Here is a 25,742-nt window from a genome sequence, read left to right on the forward strand (position 1 = left end):
GTAGAAAAAAAATGCCAGTAAACTATTTTTGTCATTACTCTTTATGTTTGTACATTTATGAACTATATGCAGCATGACAACCATGTCACATGGATACCTGGTTGATTATAAATTCAAAATATATGTTAAGTATATTATTACACAGGATGAATTATGATCTAAGAAACCTAATATGTGTATTCATAGTAATGTCTCACTTATTTGAGTTCTGACATCCAATGACCTCAACCATCAGCAAAGCAGCTTTGATGCCAGAAATTAGCAAAAGAGGCCTCGTCTTAGTAAAGAAAATTGTTGTCATAAACAAATTGACTTGACCCCATTATAGAAGCAAAAGCATCCTTAGACCCTCACTCAAAAATATTGCCTTAAAATGGAGTTGATGTTTTCCAGCAAGGACCAGTAGGAGCACATCTAGAGTTGAACAAAGTTAGTTTTTTGACTCATTGCAGACGAGACTGCATACTGTGAGAAACCAGTGCTAACTGCAGGATGAAGATAAGGCTTTTCATAGTATTTGGGCTTCTCTTAGATAATTTTAGGGAGGATTCAAGGAAGCACTGGATTAAGTGCTGTAAGAAGTGGGGGTGATTTTATGATTGGAAATTTTAATGAATCTTAGTAGGAGGTGGGAAAAATTTAATCACGCTTAAGTTGTAATTGTTAAAGATGTTGCAGTCATTCATATTAGCCAATATAAGGGATGTTTGATCAATTTGGGAGATTTGGACGGTGTTTCTTGTTTTTTGTCCGTATCCAGACATTATTACAGAGTGATCTTGCTTTTGTTTTGTCTCATCATGGTCATAGAGTGGCATTGTCTGATTTTGGTGATCTGTGAAATTGTGTTCAGCAGAAGAATGCTATGGCCTAATTATTAGGGTCTGCTTTTCTCTTTCTCACTAGTTACTTGTTTATTTAAAATAGCTACAGATTATGCCCAGATTGGGGAGGGGAAGAATAGATGAGGCTGGTGATAGAAGCTGCCAGAGGCTGATAAGGCTCTAAAGAGCAATGGAAATGACAGCTGCCAGAGGGGGAAGGAACATAGAAATGTGCAAAAAACGAAGACCTCATTTCAATTTGGAGTCATTTATATGCCAGCCTCTATGCATACTATTACATTATATATTATATTAGAATTATAGTTGATATTCATAATTCACCTAGGTGTTATGTTTCAATCTTGAATTACTCCTTTTATTGACTAGTTCTCTCTCTTCTGGGTATCTGTACATAAATAGTAAAGAGAGTAATAAGTAGTGAGTTATATAAAATTTAGAGGCAATACGATTCTTGGTTCAAACAACTGAGGTGTGATAGTACCTGTCATTCCAGAATACTCCGAAAACAGGAAGTTTAATACATAATGGTCAATTTTGAAAGAAGGCAATATTTCTTTCAAAATGGTTATACTAAAAAAGTTTTGTTTAGTGTAAATTATATGGAAAAATTGGTTATTTGAAACACCCATTCTTTCAACAAATATTGGAGTACCTAGAAAGTGCCAGACACTCTTTCAAGTACCAGAACATTTGATTTCCTAGAACTAACAGATACCTTACGTGCGCTAACACATATGTATCATATCTGGCAGATCATTTAGTTGATTTATCATTTTTTCCTTGCAGCTTTATTTTTTTAGCTATGTAGATTAGGAAGGTATAATTAATAGAATTTTAGGTTATCAACAGAAGGAAAAGGAAAAGTGACTCCCAGACTTGCTTAAAAAGTGTTATTAGACCTAGATTTTGAAATTTAAAAAATCGGTCTATAAACAGCAAAAGGATCACGTTAGGTTCTTTAGAGAGCGGTACATTCAGCTTAAGAAACTGAAAAAAGATAACTCTTTCTTCCTTTGGCACAAAGAGAACTGTATACAACAGAACCATTGTTTCATGAGTTTGGTAATTAACTTTTTCAAGTGTTGTGACAGGACATTTGTATTTTTTTTGTTTTTTTTAAATTTATTTTTTGTTTATGATACATAACCACATACAAACACAAACATTCTTATCATATGATCATTCCATTCTTATTATATAATAATAATTCACACTATCATCACATAGTTGTATATTCATCATCATGATCATTTCTTAGAACATCTGCATCAATTCAGAAAAAGCAAGAAAAAGAAAACAGAAAAAAATTCATACATACCACACCCCTTACCCCTCCCTTCACTGATCACTAGCATTTCAATCTACTAAATTTATTTTAACATTTGTTCCCCTTATTATTTATTTATTTTTAATCCATATGTTTTACTTGCCCATTGATAAGGTAGACAAAAGGAGCATCAGGCACAAGGCTGTCACAACCGCAGTCACACTGTGATAGCCATATTATCATACAATTATCTTCAAGAAACATGGCTACCGGAGCTCAGCTCCACATTTTCAGGCAGTTCCCTCCGGCCTCTCCATTACAGCTTAACTAAACAGGTGATAATCTATTTAATGCGAAAGAATAACCTCCAGGATAACCTCTTGGCTCTATTTGGAATCTCTCAGCCATTGACACTTTATTTCGTCTCACTTTTGCTCTTCCGCCTTTTGGTCAAGAAGATTTTCTCAATCCCTTGATGCTGAGTTCAGCTCATTCTAGGATTTCTGTCCCACTTTGCCAGGAAGGTCCACACCCCTGGAAGTCATGTCCCACGTACAGAGAGGGAGAGCAGTGAGTTTGCTTGCTGTGTTGGCCGAGAGAGAGAGGCCACATCTGAACAACAGAAGAGGTTCTCTTGGGGGTGACTCTTAGGCCTAATTTTAAGTAGGCTTAGCCTATCCTTTGCGGGATTAGGTTTCATATGAATAAACCCCAAGATTGGAGGCTCAGCCTATTGCTTTGGCTGTCCCCACTGCCTGTGAGAATACCACAAGCAGTGATAAAACTTGGAGAAGTTGAATTTTCCCCCTTTCTCACTATTCCCCCTAGGGAACTCTGCAAATACTTCCCTATTCATTGTTCAAATCGCTCTTGGATTTATCTGGGTGTCACTCTGGACAAACCTACAAAGTCTCATGCCCTACTCAAGGTTCCAGGTACTATGGTGTTCGATTAAGCTGTCCATATAAGTTATATTAAGAAATGTACTAGTCAAAATATAAATTTTGTACCAAATAAACATTTTTTGCTTGTCTCACACATATATTAAAGTTTTAAAATATTGATTACCATCTATTTTCAACACCCTGCATTATTAACATTCCTTTGTTCTTCCTCATGCAGAAACATTTTTAAATTTGCACATTTAGTCACTATCATTATACACTCTAGGCATTCCTAGATTATACCATCTCAGTCTTTATTGTCTATCTTTCCTTCTGATTTCATTTGTGCCCCCAGGCTTCCTTCGTCTATCATTCTCACATTCCGCTTCATCCAGTGTTCTAACATTATTATTACAGTTAGGTAGTATAGTGCTATCCATTTCTGAATTTTTACAATCAGTCCTGTTGTACAATCTGTATCCCTTCAGCTCCAGTCACCCAATATCTACCCTATTTCTATCTCCTGATGGTCTCTGTTACCAACCAAAACTCTCCAAGTTCATTTGCTAATGTCAGTTCATATCAGTGAGACCATACAGTATTTGTCCTTTTGTTTCTGGCTAATCTCGCTCAGCATAATGTCCTTAAGGTCCATCCATGTTGTTACATGCTTCATGACTTTATTCTGTCTTACAGCTGCATAATATTCCATTGTATGTATATACCACAGCTTACTTAGCCACTTTTCTGGTGATGGGCATCTTGGCTGTTTCTGTCTCTTGGCAATTATAAATAATGTTGAATAAGCATTGGTGCGCAAATGTCCATTTGTGTTCTTGCCCTCATGTCCTCTGAGTAAATACCTAGCAATGGTATTGCTGGATCATATGGCAATTCTATAGTTAGCTTCCTGAGGAACCACCAAACTGCCTTCCACAGCGGTTGTACCACTTGACATTCCCACCAACAGTGGATAAGTGTGCCTCTTTCTCCACATCCTCTCCAGCACTTGTTGTTTTCTGTTTTATTGATAATGGCCATTCTGGTGGGTTTGAGGTGATATCTCATTGTAGTTTTTATTTGCATTTCCCTAATAGCCAGGGAAATTGAGCATCTTTTCATGTGCCTTTTGGCCATTTGTATTTCCTCTTCTGAGAAGTGTCTGTTCATGTTTTTTGCCCATTTTGTAATTGAGTTGTCTGTCTTTTTGTTGTTGAGTTGAATAATCTCTTTATATATTCTGGATACTAGACCTTTATCTGATATATCATTTCCAAATATTGTCTCCCATTGTGTAGTGTAAACTGTATTTTTACTTTCTTGACAAAGATCTTTGATGCATAAAAATGTTTAATTTTGAGGAGTTCCCATTTATTTATATCTTTCTTCAGTGCTTGTGCTTTGGGTGTAAGGTCTAGGAAACCGCCTCCGATTATAAGATTGATATGATATTTCCCTGCATTTTCTTCTAAAAGTTTTGTGGTCTTAGATCTAATGTTTAGGTCTTTGATCCATTTTGGGTTAATTTTTGTGTAGGGTATGAGATATGGATCCTCTTTCATTCTCTTGCATGTGGATATCCAGTTCTCTAGGCACCATTTATTGAAGAGACTGTTCTTTCCCAGGTGAGTTGGCTTGACTGCCTTATCAAAGAGCAATTGTCCATAGATGAGAGGGTCTATATCTGAACACTCTATTAGATTCCATTGGTCAGTATATCTATCTTTATGCCAGTACCATGCTGTTTTGACCACTGTAGCTTTATAATACGCTTTAAAGTCAGATAGCGTGAGGCCTCCAACTTCATTTTTCTTTCTAAGAATATTTTTAGCTATTTGGGGCACCCTGCACCTCCAGATAAATTTGGTTTTTTGTTTTTCTATTTCTGAAAAGTAAGTTTTTGGGATTTTAGTTGGTATTGCATTGAATCTGTAAATCAATTTAGGTAGAATTGACATCTTAACTATATTTAGTCTTCCAATCCATGAACACAGTATGCCCTTCCATTTATTTAGATCTTCTGTGATTTCTTTTGATAATTTCTTGTAATTTTCTTTGTATAGGTCATTTGTCTCTTTAGTTAAATTTATTTCTAAATATTTTATTATTTTGATTGTAATTGTAAATGGAATTTGTTTCATGATTTCCCCCTCAGATTGTTCATTACTAGTGTATAGAAACACTACAGATTTTTGAGTGTTGATCTTGTAACCTGCCACTTTGCTGTGCTCACATATTAGCTGTAGTAGTTTTGCTGTGGATTTTTCTGGGTTTTCAACATATAGTATCATATAATCTGCAAACAGTGAGAGGTTTACTTCTTCCTTTCAAATTTTGATGCCTTGTATTTATTTTTCTTGTCTAATCACTCTGGATAGAACTTCCAACACAATGTTGAATAACAATGGCAATAGTGGACATCCTTGTCTTGTTCCTGATCTTAGGGGGGAGTTTTCAGTTTTTCTCCATTGATAATGATGTTAGCTGTGGGTTTTTCATATATTCCCTTTATTATGTTGAGGGAGTTCCCTTCTATACCTATCCGTTGAAGTGTTTTCAACAAGAAAGGATGTTGAATTTTGTCAAATGCCTTTTCTGCATCAATCAAGATGATCATGTGTTTTTCTGCTTTGATTTGTTAATATGGTGTATTACATTAATTGATTTTCTTATGTTGTACCATCCTTGCATACCTGGGATGAATCCTACTTGGTCATGGTGTATAGTTTTTTTTAATACGCTGTTGGATTCAATTTGCAAGAATTTTCTTGAGAATTTTTGCTCTATATTCATTAGAGAGCTTGGTCTGTAGTTTTCTTTTTTTTTTGTAGTCTCTTTGGCTTTGATATGAGGTGATGTTGGCTTCATAGAATGAGTTAGGTAGCTTTCCCACCTCTTCAATTTTTTTGAAGAGTTTGAGCAGAACTGGTACTAATTCTTTCTGGAATGTTTGGTAGAATTCACCTGTTAAGCCATCTGGTCCTGGACTTTTCTTTTTGGGGAGCTCCTTAATGACTGATTCAATTTCTTTCCTTGTGATTGGTTTGTTGAAGTAATCTATTTCTTCTAGAGTCATTGTTGGTTGTTCATGCCTTTCTAGGAGGTTGTCCATTTCATCTACATTGTCGAGTTTATTAGCATAAAGTTGTTCACAGTATCCTGTCATCCCTTTATTTCTGTGGGGTCAGTGGTTATGTCTCCTCTTCCATTTCTGATCTTATTTATTTGCATCCTCTCTCTTCTTTTTGTCAATTTTGCTAAGGGTCCATCAATGTTACTGATTTTCTCATAGAATCAGCTTCTGGTTTTGTGAATTTTCTCAATTGTTTTCATGTTCTCAATTTCATTTGTTTCTGCTCTAATCTTCTTATTTCTTTCCTTTTGCTTGCTTTGGGGTTAGTTTGCTGTTCTTTCTCTACTTCTTCCAAGTGGACAATTAATTCCTTGATTTTTGCCCTTTCTTCTTTTTTGATATAGGCATGTAGGGCAATAAATTTCCCTCTTAGCACTGCCTTTGCTGCATCCCATAGTTTTAATGTGTTGTGTTTTCATTTTCACTTGCCTTAAGATATTTACTGATTTCTCTTGTAATTTCTTCCTTGACCCACTGGTTGTTTAAGAGTGTGTTGTTGAGCCTCCACATATTTGTGAATTTTCTAGACCTCTGCCTATTATTGATTTCCAACTTCATTCCTTTATGATCTGAGAAAGTGTTTTGTATGATTTCAATCTTTTTAAATTTATTGAGACTTGCTTAGTGACCCAGCATGTGGCCTATTCTTGAGAATGATCCATGAGCACTTGAGAAAAAGGTATATCCTGCTGTTGTGGGCTGTAATGATCTGTAAATGTCTGTTACATCTAGTTCATTTATTGTATTATTCAAATATTCTGTTTCTTTATTGATCCTCTGCCTAGATGTTGTGTCCATTGATTAGAGTGTGGAATTGAAGTCTCCAACTATTATGGTAGATGTGTCTGTTTCTCTGTTCAGTGTTTGCCACATGTATTTTGGAGCATTCTGACTTGGTGCACAAATATTTATGATTGCTATGTCTTCTTGTTGAATTGTTCCTTTTATTAATACATAGTGCCCTTCTTTGTCTCTTTTACCTGTTTTACATTTGAAGTCTAATTTGTTGGATATTAGTATAGCTACTCCTGCTCTTTTCTGATTGTCATTTGCATGAAATATCTTTTCCCAACCTTTCACTTTCAACTTATGTTTATCCTTGGGTCTAAGATGTGTTTCCTGTAGACAGCATATAGATGGGTCCTGTTTTTTAATCCATTCTGCCAGTCTGGGTCTTTTGATTGGGACATTTAATCCATTAACATTTAGTGTTATTACTGTATGGGTAGTACTTTCTTCTACCATTTTGTGTTTTGGATTTTATATGTCATATCTAATTTTTCTTTTTTCCTTTTCTGATAGTCTTCTTTTCTACACTCTTCTCCACACCTCTCTCTCCTGTCCTTTCTTATCTGCCTCTAATGCTCCCTTTAGTATTTCTTGCAGAGCTGCTCTCTTGGTCACAAATTCTCACAGTGATTTTTTGTCTGAAAATGTTTCAATTTCTCCCTTATTTTTGAAGGACAATTTTGCTGGATACAGAATTCTTGGTTGGCAGTTTTTCCTCTTTTAGTAATTTAAATGTATCATCCCACTGTCTTCTTGCCTCCATGGTTTCTACTGAGAAATCTATGCATAGTCTTATTGGACTTCCCTTGTATGTGATGGATTGCTTTTCTCTTGCTGCTTTCAAGATTCTCTCTTTCTCTTTGACATCTGACATTCTGATTAGTAAGTGTCTTGGAGTATGTCTATTTGGATCTATTCTCTTTGGGGTACGCTACACTTCTTGTATCTGTAATTTTAAGTCTTTCATAAGAGTTGGGAAATTTTCAGTAATAATTTCCTCCATTAATTTTCCTCCTCCTTTTCCCTTCTTTCCTCCTTCGGGACACCCACAACATGTATATTCATGTACTTCATATTGTCTGTCATTCAATTCCCTGAGTCCCTGCTCATATTTTTCCTTTTTTTTTTTTTTTGCTATATTTTCTTTTGCCAGTTGGATTTCAGGTGTTCCATCCTCCAGTTCACTAATCCTATCTTCTGCCTCTCGAAATCTAACATTATAGGTTTCCATTGTTTTTTTCATCTCTTCTACTGTGTCTTTCATTTCCATAAGTTCTGTGATTTGTTTTTTCAGACTTTCCATTTCTTTCTTTTGTTTATTCCTTGCCTTCTTTATATCCTCCCTCAATTCATTGATTTGGTTTTTGATGAGGTTTTCCATGTCTGTTCATATATTCTGAAATAATTGTTTCAGCTCCTGTATCTCATTTGAATTGTTGGTTTGTTCCTTTGACTGGGCCATATCTTCAATTTTCCTGGTGTGATTTGTTATTTTTTGTTGCTGTCTAGGCATTTAATTACCTTGATTAGTTTATTCAAGAGATTGTTTTCACTTCTTTTACCTAGGGTTTTCTTGCTGGATGAACTTGTTGTCTGTCTGTGTTTTGACATTCAGTTCATGACATTCAGTTCAGCTTTTTCTGGACAATGAGCTTAGGTTTTGTTTAATGGAGGAGAATTTTTCAGTTCTTGTTTTCTTGTTTCTTGTCCTGCCTGTATGGTGCCTTTTCCCCACCCCCCACCCTTAGGAGGTATCAGTTAGGTAGTATAGACCCCAGCCAGATTTTCCCAGATCAAACTGGCCTCCTGTCAGGAAGAAAGAGTCACCTGCATCAGTTTTCCCTGAGGGTGAGACCCAGCAGCTTGAAAGACATCCCTGTGAAATCTCTGGACTCTGTTTTTCTTATCCTGCCCAGTATGTGGTGCTTGTCTGCCTACAGGTCCCACCAGCATAAGATGATGCGGTACCTTTAACTTTGGCAGACTCTCCCTTCTGGGGGCATGGTGGGGACAGAGGAGAGGTTGTAGGCTGGTTTTAACGGCTTCAAATTACCAAGCCCTGGTACTAAATTCCTGAGGGAGGGATTCCACCTGAGTTGGGCCTCACCCCTCCCCTGGGGAAGGCACAGGCTCAAGACAAGCCCTCAAACAAGCTTGTTTCTGCCTATGCCTGTGGCAGTTGCAGCCTAAGAAGCCCTGCTGCTGTATCCAAAGGCAGTCAAGACTTTGTAGAAACACAGCCACAAAAACCTCTGTTTCTTTTTCTGCCAGCCCTGCCCCCTTGGTGCTGGGGCAAAAATCAGCGACCTCCGCTTTGACCAGGTTCAATTGAGCTGGGGGCCTATTTTTAGTTGTCAGAATTTGTTAATTAATTCCACAATTGGTGTTTGGTTGGGCTCAGCCCCTGCTGTTAAAGTCCCTTTCCTTTCCTGTCTGGGAAGCAGCCTGTGGGGGAGGGGCCCTGGCTGCCATGGCTTGGGGAACTCATGGATCTGGGGGGGCTCACAGCCAGTCCAGCTGGTCCAGACTGGGGTACACTGTATGTCCAGTCACTGATGTGGCCCCAGGAGCTGTTCTGTACTGTTCCTGGTTTTTTAGTAGCTGTTCTGGAGGACAAACTAAATCCCACACCTTGCTAAGCCACCATCTTGGCTTGATTCCTGATAAGGGCTCTTTAATATATATAATTGGTGTCAAAAAAGGGAGGTAGTTTTTGTTTTTGTTTTGTTTTTTGCCAGCGGGACAGTGTTTATTTTGAGCTCCATCCTTCCCGTCCTCCCTACGCCTTCTGGCTCTCAGCAGACCACCGGGCTGGCGGCGGGCAGCGCGGGGGAGAGCGAAGGCAGTGAGAGCTGGATGGCATACGAGGTGCACCGGCACCTGCCCAGCAAAGGAGATAGTTTTGAGATAGGTATTTAAATATAAATAACACTGGACAAAAGGGGATCTCCTTATGTGCTTATTGAATAATTGAAGAATAGTGGTTATGAGTTGAGTTCTAGAGTCAGAGAGAGAGCTTAAATCTTGCATCTGCCATCTTACAGTTGTTTGAGTCAGGGCAAATTCCTTAACCCCATATGGAAAATGAAATGGGATACCTATTTCGGAGAGTTGTTGTGAGGATTAAATGAGATAAACAGCAAAATCATTTAGTACAGTAACAAGCAATCAAGTTCTTACAGCAAACGATCTAGTTCTCTAGTTTCTTGAAAGACACAATCTAGTTTATTTCCATGATATTTATTTAGTACAGGGATTGAGACACTTAGAAGCATATTCTAGGGCATGACTTAGTGAAAGGTTCAACAAACGTTCATATTACTTGAAATATGATATAATGATACACTCTTGTTCATAATAACATATTTAGGTCAGGGGTTAGCAAACTGTAGGGCCTACTGCTTATTTTTGTAAATAAAATATTATTAGAACACAACCACATTGCTTACCTATTATCTGTGGCTGCTCTCGCACTACCAAAACAGCATTAATTAGTTACAACAGAGACTTTCTGGACCTCAAGTCTAAAATATTTATTATCAGACTATTTGAAGGCAGATCCTGATATAGTCCAAAGAGAATTGCTGCTTCATCTCTCTGACCTCTAGTAATTAGAATGCCCAAAGGGTTCAGTCTTTCCATCTTCCTTATCTGCCTGGTAAACTCACCCAGTCAGGGCTTTAAAAAACATCTATAAACTGGGCGCTCCCAAATTTATGTCTTCAGCTCAGACCTTTTCTACCTCCTTGATATGTTCACTTTGATGTCTATGTTAAACATCTCAGACTTAATAGTGTTCAAAATTAAGCTCCTGATGTTACTTGAAACTTACTTCTCTTTCAGACTTTTTAGGAAATAACATGATTTTTTCTGAAACCTCAGAAGCATCCTTGATTCCTCTCTCTCTCTCTCTTTCATTTCTCAACTTTACATCCAATCTGTCTCAGTCCTATCAGTTCTACCTTCAAAATACATCCAGGATCTGAGTGCTGTCTACCACGTCCACTGCCACCACCCTGGTCTCTCATGTGGACTTTCTGTTGAGCCTTTCAGAAATAAGATCATTCACTATCCTGCTCAAAACCCTCTTCTGGCTTCTCATCTCATTCACAGAAAAGTCTGAGTCTTTACGATGACCAAAAAGGCCCTCTTGATTCATCTTCCCAACCCCACTGCCATATTTCTTTGACTTAACCTTTCAAGCTTTCCCTCATGCACACACACTCCAGACACACTCTAGAACATATACCCAGCATTATGCTTGACCTGACTATTAGCTCTGTCTGGAAACTTTCCCTCCAGGTTTCTACCTGGTTCATTCCCTTTCGTCAGTGAGGCCATCTTTGGCTACCTTATCTAAAATTGCAACTGCCTCCCCTCTTCCCTGATTTGTTTTTCTCCTTAGCACTTATTACTATTCAATGTACTTTCTATTTGATCTTTTTCGTCTTGTTTACTGTTTATTGTTTCCCACTCTAGAATTTAAGCTCTATGAGGATGGAAATTTTTGGCTATTATGGTCACTGGCATTTAATGGCAATTAAATTTCTAACAATATTTGTTGAAAGACACAAAGAGTGAATGAAATGATATTGCTTTTCCTATTAATAACTATCACTTTATTTCCCACATTTCCTTCAGGGAGGAAGAGGTTAGGGCACTTTAATTTTGTTACATTTACCTTAAATAATTTTTTAATTTTTCAAAGTGCATGCATACTTAATAGGATTTGGAGGGAAAAGGTATTTAGAAAATTTTAATACATTTTTTCTCCAATTTCTCTTTCAACTACTGGTTTCCTTGTAAGCTATGAGTTTTATGCTTCAAATAATTTGTTATGAGCCTGACAGGAAGTATTGCAACATTCTAATAACCATGGAGGCATTTTTGGTTCTTGTGAGAAAAAAGGACAAATAAAAGCTGATGTAAATGCTCACCAATTTAGACTAATAGGAAAAAATGCCATTTTCTATTTTTGGCAAACTTGACTATAAACTGTTTAAAAGAAATGGAGTTTTATAACTCTTCAGTGCAAAAAATATCCCAGGGTTTTGGCAGTAGCATTCTCTGGGGAACTATTTTGTTTTTAATTAATGCTTTACGATTAACATTTGAATTACCTTTTCTTAATTGTGTATTTCATTATTCTTTATTTATAACTCTCATAGTAACTAAGAGAAGGAGTTGAAAAGGAATGTCCAGCTTTGTATTATTTATAAACTGCTTTAAATGTCTATCTTCTTATATAAGTTAAACATACCCTAAGTTGTTTATTCAATTAATTTCCTTGTTGGACTTTTTTATAGTATAAAGATAAGTTTTAATCCAACGGACTTCCAGATTAGCAAAGTACATAAGAATGAGGTTTTATTGTATTGTTGCATTTCTGATTTATTTTATGCGCAGGGAGATTTGGGACCTGTGGGACCCCCAGGACCGATAGGTATGCCTGGAATCGGGAGTCAAGGGGAACAGGTAATCAGTGCTTTCTTCTTTTTCCTTTAGAACATTCTGGCCTAATCCTTGCATTAATTGGAGTCTGGTCCTGCTAATATCTGAGTATAACTGACCATCAAGTTGCAATGGGATTTATGTCCAGAAGTGAAAGTAAGGACAGATAAGATGAATTCAAGAGATTTTATTTTGTAGAATTTCCAAAGACTTAAAAAATAAATTGTGTTTTCCTTAGTGCTGTGACTTTAAAAATTAAAGCCTAATTAACAGGGTAAAAGTTTTGCAATAATACTTTTTATTTTGCAGTTTTCTTTGGTGGCAATAGTTTATTTACCTGTTGGTTTATGTATGTTTTTCTCCTTATGAGCTTTGTGAATGATTAAATTCTACTCTCTCCCAGTGTCAGTAGAGTAGTCTTTCCCACCCCATAATTGCATACCAATCTGGAAAAGCTATTAAATTTAAAACAAGGACCAGAATCAGAGATACTGCTTAATTTAAGGGACACCTTTTCGAATAGAGGCACACCGCAAATAACCTTTTTTTTTGCATGAATGTGCACTGGAAATTGAACCCGGGTCTATGGCATGGCAGGCAAGAACTCTGTCTGCTAAGCCACCATGGCCTGCCCTGCAGATAGGTTTTATAAATGATAACTGGCCTCTCTTGCTCAGAAGAAAGGAAAATCTTTGGGGATATCTCTACATTCATTGTTGGAACTGCTTCTAATATCTTCTGACCCTAACTTTTGGAAAAGGTGGACACTCATCTAATTGTAAATAATGTGATGATGACAGTCCTATCTACTTGTTATTCACTATATACCTTTCTTACAATCTCATTTGATCAAAGTGATCACCAAATCCAGATTTATGCTGAACATCCTCCTGGGCCAAAAGTAGCAAAACAGTTTGATTAATATTTATTATTTTGACTTATTCTGTTGCCTGTGGAAAGAACAGTGTTCCTTTTATCCATTGTAGTAGAGAAGAGAAGAGTTTAAAAAATAAGATAATTTCAAATTAATTTTGAGTTTCTTTTTAGCCATCTACAAATTAATTTAACTTTTTGTTGTTATTAATTTAAGCAACAGCAAAATTGGGAATTATTCCTTTCCAAATTTCTGTCCCCTTGGCAGAAGTCGTAGTGTAAGACATTAGGAGGATGAACGTGCAAGAAAAACCAAGGTAAATCTGTAAAGAAATATTTAGATTAAATTAAGAGATAGTTGTTTTGACTATTTGAGAATCATGGTTTCACTATGCCACCAGGGCATTCTCAAGCTGGTAGTTTATTTGCTGGTTTCAGCAGGGCTTGTCTACACTCTGATCCTGGGAGCAGCTGACAGTGCTGTCACATCTAGGGCTTGTATTGTCGTGGTGCTCAGCCACCACTATGTGGTTGAAAATGAGGTTCAAAGAAAACCAAGTCTATGCAGATGACCTTTGTATTCTGGACTGCTCCCTGTGGCTTCCTGTTGCCTTAATGCTGTTTTTTGGTGGAGGTTATTGTTTTTCAGCTTAAAAAAATTCTCTTTGAGTTCTTTCATTGCTTGATCCTGTCTTTTCTTTTCCAAGAGGAAAAAAAAATTGTGGTAGAAGTGGCCAATTATGGTGCTGACCCCTAATGGATAGGTTAAATGAAATATACAATTGGTAAACTGCATTGGAAAAGAAAAAAAAAATGGTTTATTCTTTTAAGACAAATGTTTCAAATTTTACTTAAATGTAACCTTAGTTTATGCAATATTCATTTTCTTTTATCCTTAATTTAATTTTTCTACCCACTGAATTTTTCTTATTATTAGGTTTTCTTATAGAAATGAATTTTCCCACTCAATTGTTTGTGAGGGAACTTCTGCTTCCAGACTTCTACTCTAGTCGCCTGAAGATTTCATCAAATATTTGGGGCATTGACTACTTCAAATTTTTTTATAAAAGAAAGTGGAATATAAATAACCACATATACTTATGTACACACACATATAAACACATTCCTTTGAATTATTTGGTTCCCTGTCTCATTGCCTGCTACTTGTGGGCTACTGTAAGAGTCAGGAAAGAGTCCTTCCTATAACTGTTCAATATTTATAGTATATCAACCTTAAATTCACTAAATTGTTTGGACTGCTTTATCAATCAGAGAAAAAGGGAATAATCTCTTTAAAATTAAAAAATACAAGAAGTTGTATCATCTAATTAGAGAAAAGGAGCATAAAATTTGCAATAAAGCTATCATTTATATGTTAACATTCTTTGAACAATCACGGCTGATGGGATATAAACAAAACAGCCTTTTAGGTTTTATTTTCTCATTATCCCTTATATATATTTTTTTCCAGTGGGGAGATTTCTTCCTGCCACAGGAAGAACTTTCTAGCAGGCTGTAGATTTTTCTGGTCACTCTTAAGTAATAGAAAGTTCTAGGGTCATTATAAGGTACAAATTATAATTTCAATTCTGTAATTAAAGGTATCTAGCCCATAGGTTATTTATCCTCTTAATTGTCATTCATCTGATACAAGCTGCAGGGAGAACCTGTGGTCCTGGAGAAGGAGTGTGTTTCTCATCCCTCCCAGGCTGAATCAAGGATGGGAGGAAAAGAGGAGAACATGGCAGTTCTTTTTTGGTTGGTGCTGTTGTCAGATGGCTTTGGGCCTTCTGGGCTTAGTAGATTCTTTGAAGCTGACGTCCTTCCTCGTCACTGGCCTCTCTGCTCCGCCTAAGATGTGGATGAAGGAGTCTCTTCCTCCAGCTGTCTGTGCCCCTCAGCCTCAGCTTTTCTGGGAGTTCATTCTGCCCTGGCTCTCTCTGTTGGAGTACCATTAACCTTCCAGACCAGGGTGGGATTCAAAACAGTCCTAGACTCTGTATTTTATACATGATTTTTCTGTAAACCTACAAACTTCTCTAATAAAGAACAAACAAAAATAAGCAGTTCTAGATTGGCTCTCGCTCTCATCTGGAATATATCTGTTCTACCAAAAAAAATCATGTTGCCTTTATATTCACAAACTCTGGGTACACAGCCTTTTTCTGTTCCACAACCCTTTCTTAGATAACATTGGCCATTTTAGCTTTCTCAGGTATAAGTCAGATACTAGTCTCTTGTGTACCCAAAAGAAAAATCAATATCCCCAAATGGTTTCATTGAAGTTCCCCATCTAGTATGGGATGAAGAGAGAGGCAGCCCAAATTCCTCTTACCTTCTCGAAAGAAAACTCTTTAGAAGACCACTTTTAATTTGCCAAAGAAGAATTTCATAAATCCTGTTTTCCTCCTTCTTTTTATACCTGCTGTGGGGTGAGGGATTCAGGAGTCATGCAACTAGTTCTTGTTTGAACATTCTTCAGTTTGGTGTCTGCTGGCTCTTCTTCTTAGATATTTGATCAAACCTCAAACTTTACTTCCTAATACATATCTGTTGGTACCGCTAGGCTAAAGGTTTATCTATCTGTGACAGAGATGTGAAATGGTTTAAAAAGATGGAATTTTATTTCTCTTACTCAAAACTCCCTACTAGTGTGGGAGTTCTGTTCATCAGTGTCGTTAGGGTTTTGGGCTTCTTCATTCTTGCTGGTCTACCTTCCTGAGAGTGCTTTCCTCATTTGCTTGTTCCAGGAGAACTTGCTGCCATGTTTTCACTCAAGCCAGTGGGAAGGGAAAAGGGGAAGGAGAAGGGCCACGTCCTCCTTTAGCATGAAATTGAGCATATCATTTCTGTTCAGTTCTATTGGTCAGAACCTAGGATACATGGCCACATCTGGGTGCAAAGGACACTGGGAAACGTGGTCTTTATTCTATGTAACCATCTGGGCCAGATAACATTTCTATTACAATGGGAGAAAGGGAGAATATATATTATGGTTCAATTAGCACTCTCTGCATCCCATTCAACAAACATCTATTATGTATGAGTAATCTATTTTGGCATGTGCACTCAACTTTTATTTTAGAGAAAGTGAAACTACTCTTATACAAATATATATTTTTAATTTCACTAACACAAGTTTTATTTTATTTTAAAGGGAATTCAAGGTCCTATTGGTCTAACTGGTCCTCAAGGGCCTCCAGGACAGGGTTCACCTGGCCCCAAGGTAATTTTCTAAATGAGAGCAGTTTGATGTGAATATAGTCTGATAACTGTTTTCTGATCACTGGCCAGTTCCTTTGAAAACAGCATATGAGATAATTTAAATCTCTACTTAATGTGAATGGTTATGAATATTCCTGAAAGTTTAGAAAATGGGATGTATATTTTAAGCTTTAAGAACCTTTACCTCCACAATCATCTTTGACTTTTTTGTTGTTGTTATTTTCACCTTTGAGACTCCATTCTAGCAACTCAAGCAACAGTATCAATAGATGTTATCGGTATCTATGTGACCCTGGGTTGATTAATTTTCATTCTTACCCCAATGGTAGATATGATTACTAAAATATTTAGTTAAAGATATGGAGTCAGGAATAACTGAACAAATGATTTTTTTTATGAACTTAGGAATAAAATCATCTCCTTTAATGAAACTATGATTTATCCCTTGGAGAGAGGCATCACGCTTATTTGCCTAGCTGTCCTTGATGTTGCTACAAAAAAGCATTAGCCATCGTTAATGGTTAAAATACTTCTCTGAGACTACTCATCTTACAGTATACTCCTTAGAGCTGCCCATGTGAGAAATTCAGTAGAATACAGTTATTCTCCTTGTGATTTTTGATTTGGGGCTCATAATTGGAAGCTCATGTTCTCTCTGGTTATGTTATTATTCTTGATCAGTGGTCACCATGGTTTCTCATGTCTCAATTTAGTTGTTTTCTGAAATATGAACAACTGTCCATCTATTCTAGGTGCCCTCTACAGACAAAGACTCCTTAAAATCAATATTCAGTGTACCACAAAGCCTATATTCTGTCAGACCATTTCTTATGTATCTGTGTCTGTATATATTTTCCAAATTTAGTGAAGATCCATCTGCTTGCTTTCACTTGTGGTGATTTCAGGCTATTAGAAAAACTAACTATATATGTGTTTATATATAATATATATATTAATTCATGAAACTCAGTTAAGTACATGAAACTCAGTTTCTTATCATTTTGTTGATATAAAATGTCTCTATAAAGATTAAAAGCAGGTATGTATTATTTCTCTTTTGTTGCCATATTCAAACACTTTTTCTTTTTTAGGGAGAAGAAGGCCAAGTGGGACCTACAGGTCCTAGAGGGCCAGTGGGAATTGGAGTTCAAGGTCCAAAGGTAAGTTGACTATGCTACTCAAATGTGTTTAGATAATTTACATAATATCTTGTAAGTTTTAACTTATATTCTATACAATCCAGTCATCTACCATTTCCCCAGTGTAGAAAATTTATTCAGAGAAGCATCTAATGTTCAACAATAGCTGTTATTATTTAAGAAAAATCAAAATCTTAGTTTAATTTGATAACTCCCATTCATTTGGTAATTTAAAAAATTCCTCTACTTGTTAGATTCAGAATCCCTCCTTTGGCACACAGTGATTCTGTACAAATATTAAATACCCATCCAATTATAAAAGATAGAAGTATCGACTTGGTACCTGGCACATATAGGATTTCAGTAAAGGTTACTTCCCTTCTTTTATTTTGTGGCTGGCTCCTCCTCACTTGTTAGCTCTTAGATCTAAAGCTACTCCTCAGAAATTCATTCCCTAAATCTAAAGTGTGTCCATGTTATCACTCCCATTACCCAGATATATTTTATATCTTAGCATGCTTGCTGTTTGTTTCCCTCTGCTTATACCATTTAATATAATTTGCATTTAATTTGCATATTATAAAATCCCCTTTCATCTTGCTTTACCCTCTACAACTGCATTGTCCAATATGGTAGTCAATAGCCACATGTGGCTATTGAGCACTTGAAATGTGACTAGTACAAATTCAATATGTTCTGATAATGATGTATAATCCATACATACTATATGCATGTTGAAATGATAATGTTTTGGAAAAGTATATATTAGAATTATTTTCACCTGTTTCTTTTAACTTTTTAATGTGGCTACTAAGAAGGTTATAAATACATATATGTCTTGCTTTATATTTCTGTTTGATAGTACTGTTCTTAAGTGTCACCTCCATTAGGGCAGGAACTTCCTAGGTGCTCAATAAATACTGCTGAATAAGTAAATGAATGAATAAAGGATGAAGCCTCACTTCTTCCTTTGTAATTTCTATAATATATCCTAAAGATATCTAGAGTCTGGTGAGTGAGCCATGTTGAGCATTGAATTTCACCATCGTTCTGCTGTCATTTATCATTATGCTTAAGAGCATCTAGATATTAGATAAATATGTAAGGTGTGGGTCTAAAAAGAAAATACATTTTATACATGTGACATATCTGTAAACATATCATTACAGGAATAAAAACATGTCCTAATATAATAATAATAGCTGCCATTTGTTGAGTGGTTTCAATGTGCCATACAATGTGCTAAGTGTTAAGTTAAATATATATAAACACACACACACAAATAAGTTTATGTCAGTTTTAGATAATTTACGGGGTATGTGGCATAAAATCATCTCCTTTAATAAAACTATGATTTACCCCTTGGAGAGAGGCATCACACCTGTTTGGCTAGCTGTTCTTAATGTTGCTACAAAGAAGTATTAGCCATTGTTAATGGTTAGTGAGGCTCATTAGGTCAACCACCAAAGTTCAAATCCCAGTTTTGCTGCTAACTTGATGTGTAATATTAAACTTCTCTCACATAGAAAAAAAGAGAAACTTCAAACATACTCACCAGTATAAAGAATAATAGAAGGAATATCCATGTATTCCATGACCCAGCTTTACCAAATATTAATATGTTGTTAAATTTTATTTAGAGATTTTTTTAAGGAAGAGCATGAATGATATATCTGGAGTCCCCCGCCTGTCCTCCCCATTCCCACTGCCCTCCTTTCCCTCTCCAAGCATAGTCCCTATTGTGAATTCAGAGTTTTTATATTTTTTCCATGTGTTTATATCCATATACCATATATTGATTTTTTGTTTTAAAAAAACTTTTTATAATATACCATTCTGCAAAATATTTTTATTTTGCCTTATGTTTTATTTGTGTTTTCCCATGCCTCTAATTCATTCATATTAATTGCTTTATAGTGTTCTATTATTGGAAATATCTTATTTTTATCTGTTTTCCTCTTGATAGACATTTAAATTGCTTCTGATTTTTCCCTTTTACCAACAATGCTGCCATAAACGTTTTATGTGTTTCCTCTTGTGCAAGTCAGAGTTTCTCTGACTTATATAACATAAATGGCTAGAAATAGAATTGGGAGATCACAGAGTATACAAGTCTTCAGTTCTTATATTGCCAACTTCCTCACCAAAATTGAGTGTCAGCTTTCCCTCTTGCCAGCAATGTATGACAATGTTTTTATTTCTACATCCTTACCAATATGAGGTGTATTAAAGTATTTCTCATTGTTTTAATTTTTATTTCATCATAACTAGTGAGTTTAGAGAGTTTTTCAACTTTTACCTTTTGAAAATTGCTGTAGCCATTCATTTTCTTTTCAGGATAGGTTATCCCTTTCTTATTAATTAATATAAATTCTTTATATATATGTTTACTAATCTTTTATAATATGGATTGCAAGTATCTTCTCCTAAAAGGCAGCTTGTCTTTTTCTCTTAAGATATCTTTTGGTGTAAGGAAGTTTTAATGTTGATGTAGTCTATTCCTTTATTGTTTGTGCTTCTTAAATAAAAATTTCTTTCTTTCTTTCTTTTTTTTTTTTTTTATACATGGACAGGCACCAGGAATCAAACCTGGGTCCTTTGGTATGGCAGGCAAGCATTCTTGCCTGCTGAGCCACTGTGGCCCACCCCTTAAATAAAAATTTCTTGACCCCAAGCCATAAAGATATTCTTCTGTATTTTCTTTTGAAAACTTAAGCATTTTGCTTTTTTAAATTTATGACTTTAATCTATGTGGAATTAATTTTTACATATGGGGCAATGAAGGGATCTATTTTTTCCCTATGTGGATGGCCAATTGTCCCAACACTAGTTATCAAATGGTACATCCTTTCCACATTGATTCATAGTACCACCAATGTCACATATCAAGTTTCTGTAGTTGTGAGGATCGTTTGAGCTCTCTGTTCTGCTCCATTTGCCTATTTATCCCTCTCATTGCTATTACCTTCCTGTTTTGATTAAGGTGTATTTATTATAAGTTTTGACATCTGATATAGAAAATACTCTCATCTTGTTCTTCTTTCTTTGTTTTTCTTGAAAGTAACATATGAATTTAAGAATTGGCTTGCCAAATTCAACAAAAATCCCATTGGTATTTTGCCAGTTGTTGCTTTGAATCTGCAGATTAAATTTTGTCTTTTAAACAACACACATAGTAAAATTCACCAAATTTTCAGGAAAATGTAACTTTCTCCATAAAGGTCTTGTACCTCCTTAGTTAAATTTATTCTCAGGTACTTTAGATAATTTTTTGCAATTGTGAAATTTTTCACTTTTTCTACATCTCCTAATAAGCTATCGCAAGTTGTAGGAAAAGTACTGTTTTTTTTTGTAGAATTTTTTTAGGCACAAACTTGATGAAATCTCTTATTATTTCTAATTGTTTTATAGTCTCTTGATTTTTTACTCCCATTTACATAGTCACATTGTCTGAAATTTGGAAGTTTGCCTCTTCTTTTTTCCCCTCTTATTTCTTTTTATCATTGTACACTGCTATGATCTCCAGTACAGATGATCCAAAGAAATGACTTCAAAGGGAGTGCTTCTATAGTTTCACTTTTGAGTGTGACATTTGCTGTACATTTTTAATAGCTATGCTCTGTTAGTTTAAGGAAGTTCTCTTCTATTTCAATTGTATCAAAAGTTGGTGATTAATCAGAAATGAGTATTGACTTTATAAAATTATGCATCTATTGAGATAATTGTATTTTTTTCCCCTTTAACCAGTTAATATGGTATGTTACATTTATAGTTTTGAGTTATTGAACCATCCTTGCATTCCTGACATACACCCAATTGATAATGACATATAATTTATTTTAAATGATAATTCAATTAACTACTAATGTATTCCACTTTAGCATCTATTTTTAATAACTTTAATGTGGTATGATTGACATACAATAAATGCACGTTCAAAGTATATAATTTGGTAAGTTTTGGAATACATTCTCTTGAAACCATCACCACAATCAAGATAATGACGATATCATCACCCCTAAAGTTTTCTGATGTCTTTTGTAATACCATACTTCCATCCTTCCTTAACCCCTCCTATTTCCATTGATCTGCTAACCACTGATCTGATTTCTCCCTTTATAAATTAGCTTGCATTTCCCATAAGTTTATATAAATGAAGTCATACAGTATATACCCATGATGTAGTGTCTGTGAATAGTTTTTTCCTTTTCATTGTTGAATAGCTTTCCATTCATTTCTTGATGGACATTCCCAGTTTTTTTGATATTACAATTAAAGCTTCAATGAACATTCATACACAGGCATTTAAAAAAAATTTTTTTTAAAACATAACAACATACAAACATGAACATTCTTACCATATGATCATTCCATTCTTGGTATATAATCAATAACTCACAATATCATCACATAGTTGTATATTCATCATCACGATAACCTCTTAGAACATTTGCATCAATCCAGAAAAAGAAATAAAAAGAAAAAAGAAAAACATTTGTATATATCATACCCTCTTCCCCCCCCCCACTGATCACCAGCATTTCAATCTACTAAATTATTTTAACATTTGTTCCCCCTATTATTTATTTTTAATCCATATATTTTACTCATCTGTCAATAAGGTAGATAAAAGGAGCATCAGACACAAAGTTGTCACAATCACATAGTCACATTGTAAAAGCTCTATCATTATACAATCATCTTCAAGAAACATGGCTACCTGAACACAACTCTACATTTTCAGGCAGTTCCCTCCAGCCTCTCCATTACACCTTAACTAAAAAGGTGATATCTATATAATGTGTAAGAATAACCTCCAGGATAACCTCTTGACTCTCTTTGAAATTTCTCAGTCATTGACCCTTTATTTTGTCTCATTTCACTCTTCTCCCTTTTGGTCGAGAAGGTTTTCTCAATCTCTTGATGTTTAGTCCCAGGTCATTCTAGGATTTCTGACCCAAGTTGCCAGGATGGTCCACACCCCTTGGAGTCATGTCCCACGTAGAGAGGGGGAGGGCAGTGAGTTTGCTTGTTGTGTTGGCTGAGAGAGAGAGGCCACATTTGAGCAACAAGTTCTCTGGGGGTGACTCTTAGGCTTAATTTTAAGTAGGCTTAGCCTATCCTTTGGGGGGTTAAATTTCATATGAACAAACCCCAAGTGTGAGAGCTCAGCCTGTTATTCACAGGTGTTTTTATGGACCTATGTCTTCATTTATCTTGGATAAATACCTACAAGGGGAATGGCTGGGTCATATGATAGATGTTTATTTAATTTTTCAGGAAATTGCCAATTCTCTTCCAATAAAAAGCCTTTATTTTGCCTTCATTTTCTTTGGGGGCAGAATTCTAGTATAACAGGTGTCTTTTTTTTTTTTTCTATCATGCAATACTTTAAAGATGTTGCTCTACTGTCTTCTCACTTTCATTGTTTCTGATGAAAAACTTGCATCATGCTTATCTTAATCCTTTTGTATGTAACACGTCTTTTTTCTCCTTCTGGATCCTTTTGAAATTTTCTCTATATCCCTGGTTTTGAACTACTTGATTATAATGTGAGTTTAGTTTTTTTCATATTTCGTGTGCCTTGGGTTCATTTCTGTTCTTGGATCCATGGGTTTATAGTTTTCATCCAATCTGAGATAATTTTGACCATTAGTTCTCCAAATATATATATATATATATATTTTGCCCTTTTCAGGGATTCCAATTTGACCTATATTTAACTGACTGAGATTATTTCACAGTTAATTGACCCTCTATTTATATTTGTCAGCAATTTTTTCCTTTGTGTTTTCCAGTTTGGGTAGTTTCTATTGCTATGTCTTTCAATTCACTAGTCTTTTCTATTGTGATATCAAATCACTGTTATCCTATCTAATATCATTTTCATCTCACACATTGTACATCCTATCTAGTATAATTTTCATCTCACACATTGTAATAATCTACAAGTTCAATTTGGGTCCTTTTTGTATTGCTCATGTCTCTATTTAACATCTTTCAACTCTTTTAGCTTCTCAAGCATACAGAATATAGTTACAATAACTATTTAAACATCCTCATCTACTAATTCTATTGTCTGTATCATTTATGAGTCAGTGTAGATTGTTCAATTGAATTTTCTCTTCATGAAGGGCTTTTTCACATGCCTGGTAATTTTTTGGTGGAATGCTAGACATTGTGAATTTTACCCTTTCAGGAGCTGGATATTTTTGTATTCCTATAAATATTCTTGTACTTTGTTCTTGATTGCCTTTAGGTTACTTAGAACAGTTTGAGTCTTGTAGGTCTTGCTCTTAAGCTTTGTTAGGTAGGACTATAGCAGCATTTAATTTAGGGTTAATTTTTCCCCCACTTCTGAGGCAAGAGCCTCTAACTTCCGCCCTCTGAATTATGAAATTTTCCTTCTTGCCATTGGTAACAGGTACTATTTCCAACCCTGTCTCAGTTCCCTCTAATCCTTTAAGTTTTTTTTTTTCTCTTGGACTTGCATAGTTTCTTCACTTGCATGTGCTCAAATGAATACTCAAGGCAGGTGCTGTGCAGATCTTCACAGTTCTACTTGTATAATTCCTCTGTGGTAATCTGCCCTGTAAATCCTTACCACATTGGCTTATCAAGATTCCTACTTTTGTATCCTCAAACTAGGGTGACTGCTGGGCTTTGCCTAGCTTCCATCTCCCTGCACTGTGGCCTGGATATTTTCTCCAGGCAGTTCGTAAAGCAATTATAGGGCTCACAGAATTTGTTTCCTAACTCTAAGGTATCATTGTCCTTCATTACTTGATGTCTAATGTCTGGAAAGACATTGTTTCATATATTTTGTCTGGCCTTTTAGTTTTATCAGGTGGAGGGAAATTTTGGTTCCTGTTACTCCAAACTAAAACTTGACTTTTGATTACTAATTTAATATATTTAAATAAAATATTAAACATACTTAAATGTCATGCTCAACTAAAAAAATAGTTTAAAAAAGCATGGTAAACTTAAAATAATAGGAAATAAAGGCAAGAGCAGAAAATAATAAACTTGAAAATAAAACATCAACAAAATTAAAAGATGATTCTTTTTTTAAAAAAACTAAAATAAATAAACCCCTAGTAGAAATGATTAACATTTTAAAAAGAAAAGTCACAAATAATATTAGGAGTGAAAGGGAGATATAACTATAAACATGTAGCTTTCAAAAATCATTACAAATTTTCTGTAATAATTTCAAACAAGTATGTTGGAAAACATTACTAAAATGTAAAGTCTCTAAAAAATATAGAAACTAGGGGGTACAAGGGTATTTCAGTGGTAGAATTCTTGCCTGCCATGTGGGAGACCCGGGTTTGATTTCTGGCCCATACACTTACAAACAAATAAACAAGCAAGCAAACAAATGAAAAACCAAAACAAACAAAAATTCAGCAAACAATGCTGCAATAAGGGATACTCAAATGGAAAAAGAATGAAATGTGACCCCCACCATACAGCATACAAAGATATTAAATAAATGACTTAAGACACTTTCAATAAATCAATATCACTAAATAAATTAAATTAGTAATCAAAAATCTCAAACTCCTCTTGCTTCCAAAATCCCAGGCACAATTGATTTTACAAACCTTTAACCCTTTATGGAACAGAAATTCCCTCTCTCACAAACAGTTCTGAAACCTAGAAAACATAAAGGAAGTCTATTCAATTTGTGTTATCAGGCTAATAAAACTTGGTACACAGTTAGCCTAATGTAATCAGGCTAATAAAACTTGGTACATAAATCACACAAATGATAAGATAAAAAGCAAACAAATTATAGACCAGTCTACCTATATTAAAAAATGCAACTTCAGCTTTCAGTTAACTTTTAGTTTGGAGCACTGGGGCAATCCTGCCATATTCCCTAGTCAATTCACTCTTCTCAGTGACTATTCCATACCTTTTCTTCTTTCCTCAAACCTCCTACACCCCTCCTGATTTTCTAATGATCCTACTGCTGATTTCACTGGGAAATAGGAGGCATCTGAAGAGAACCACCTTCTCTCTCCACTTCCAAATCCTCTGAGTTCTGCCTCCCCACCCCTACCCTTTATGATGGCTCAACTGTGCATGCTCCTGGCTAAGGCTCTCCACTTCCAAAGTGCTGGATCC

General features: G+C 35.5%; 1 protein-coding gene across 1 annotated transcript in view; it reads left to right on the forward strand.

Annotated features, from left to right (window-relative positions):
• COL28A1 (collagen type XXVIII alpha 1 chain) overlaps nucleotides 1-25,742 on the forward strand; it is a 201,584-nt gene that overhangs the window by 71,211 nt on the left and 104,631 nt on the right. The window contains exons 16-18 of the mRNA XM_077123093.1: nucleotides 12,325-12,393; nucleotides 16,400-16,468; nucleotides 17,559-17,627. Of these exons, the coding sequence (XP_076979208.1) occupies nucleotides 12,325-12,393; nucleotides 16,400-16,468; nucleotides 17,559-17,627 (207 nt within the window). The remainder of the gene's footprint in view (nucleotides 1-12,324; nucleotides 12,394-16,399; nucleotides 16,469-17,558; nucleotides 17,628-25,742) is intronic.

Source organism: Tamandua tetradactyla, chromosome 1 (assembly GCF_023851605.1).
Source record: "Tamandua tetradactyla isolate mTamTet1 chromosome 1, mTamTet1.pri, whole genome shotgun sequence".
Taxonomy (NCBI): Eukaryota; Metazoa; Chordata; class Mammalia; order Pilosa; family Myrmecophagidae; genus Tamandua; species Tamandua tetradactyla.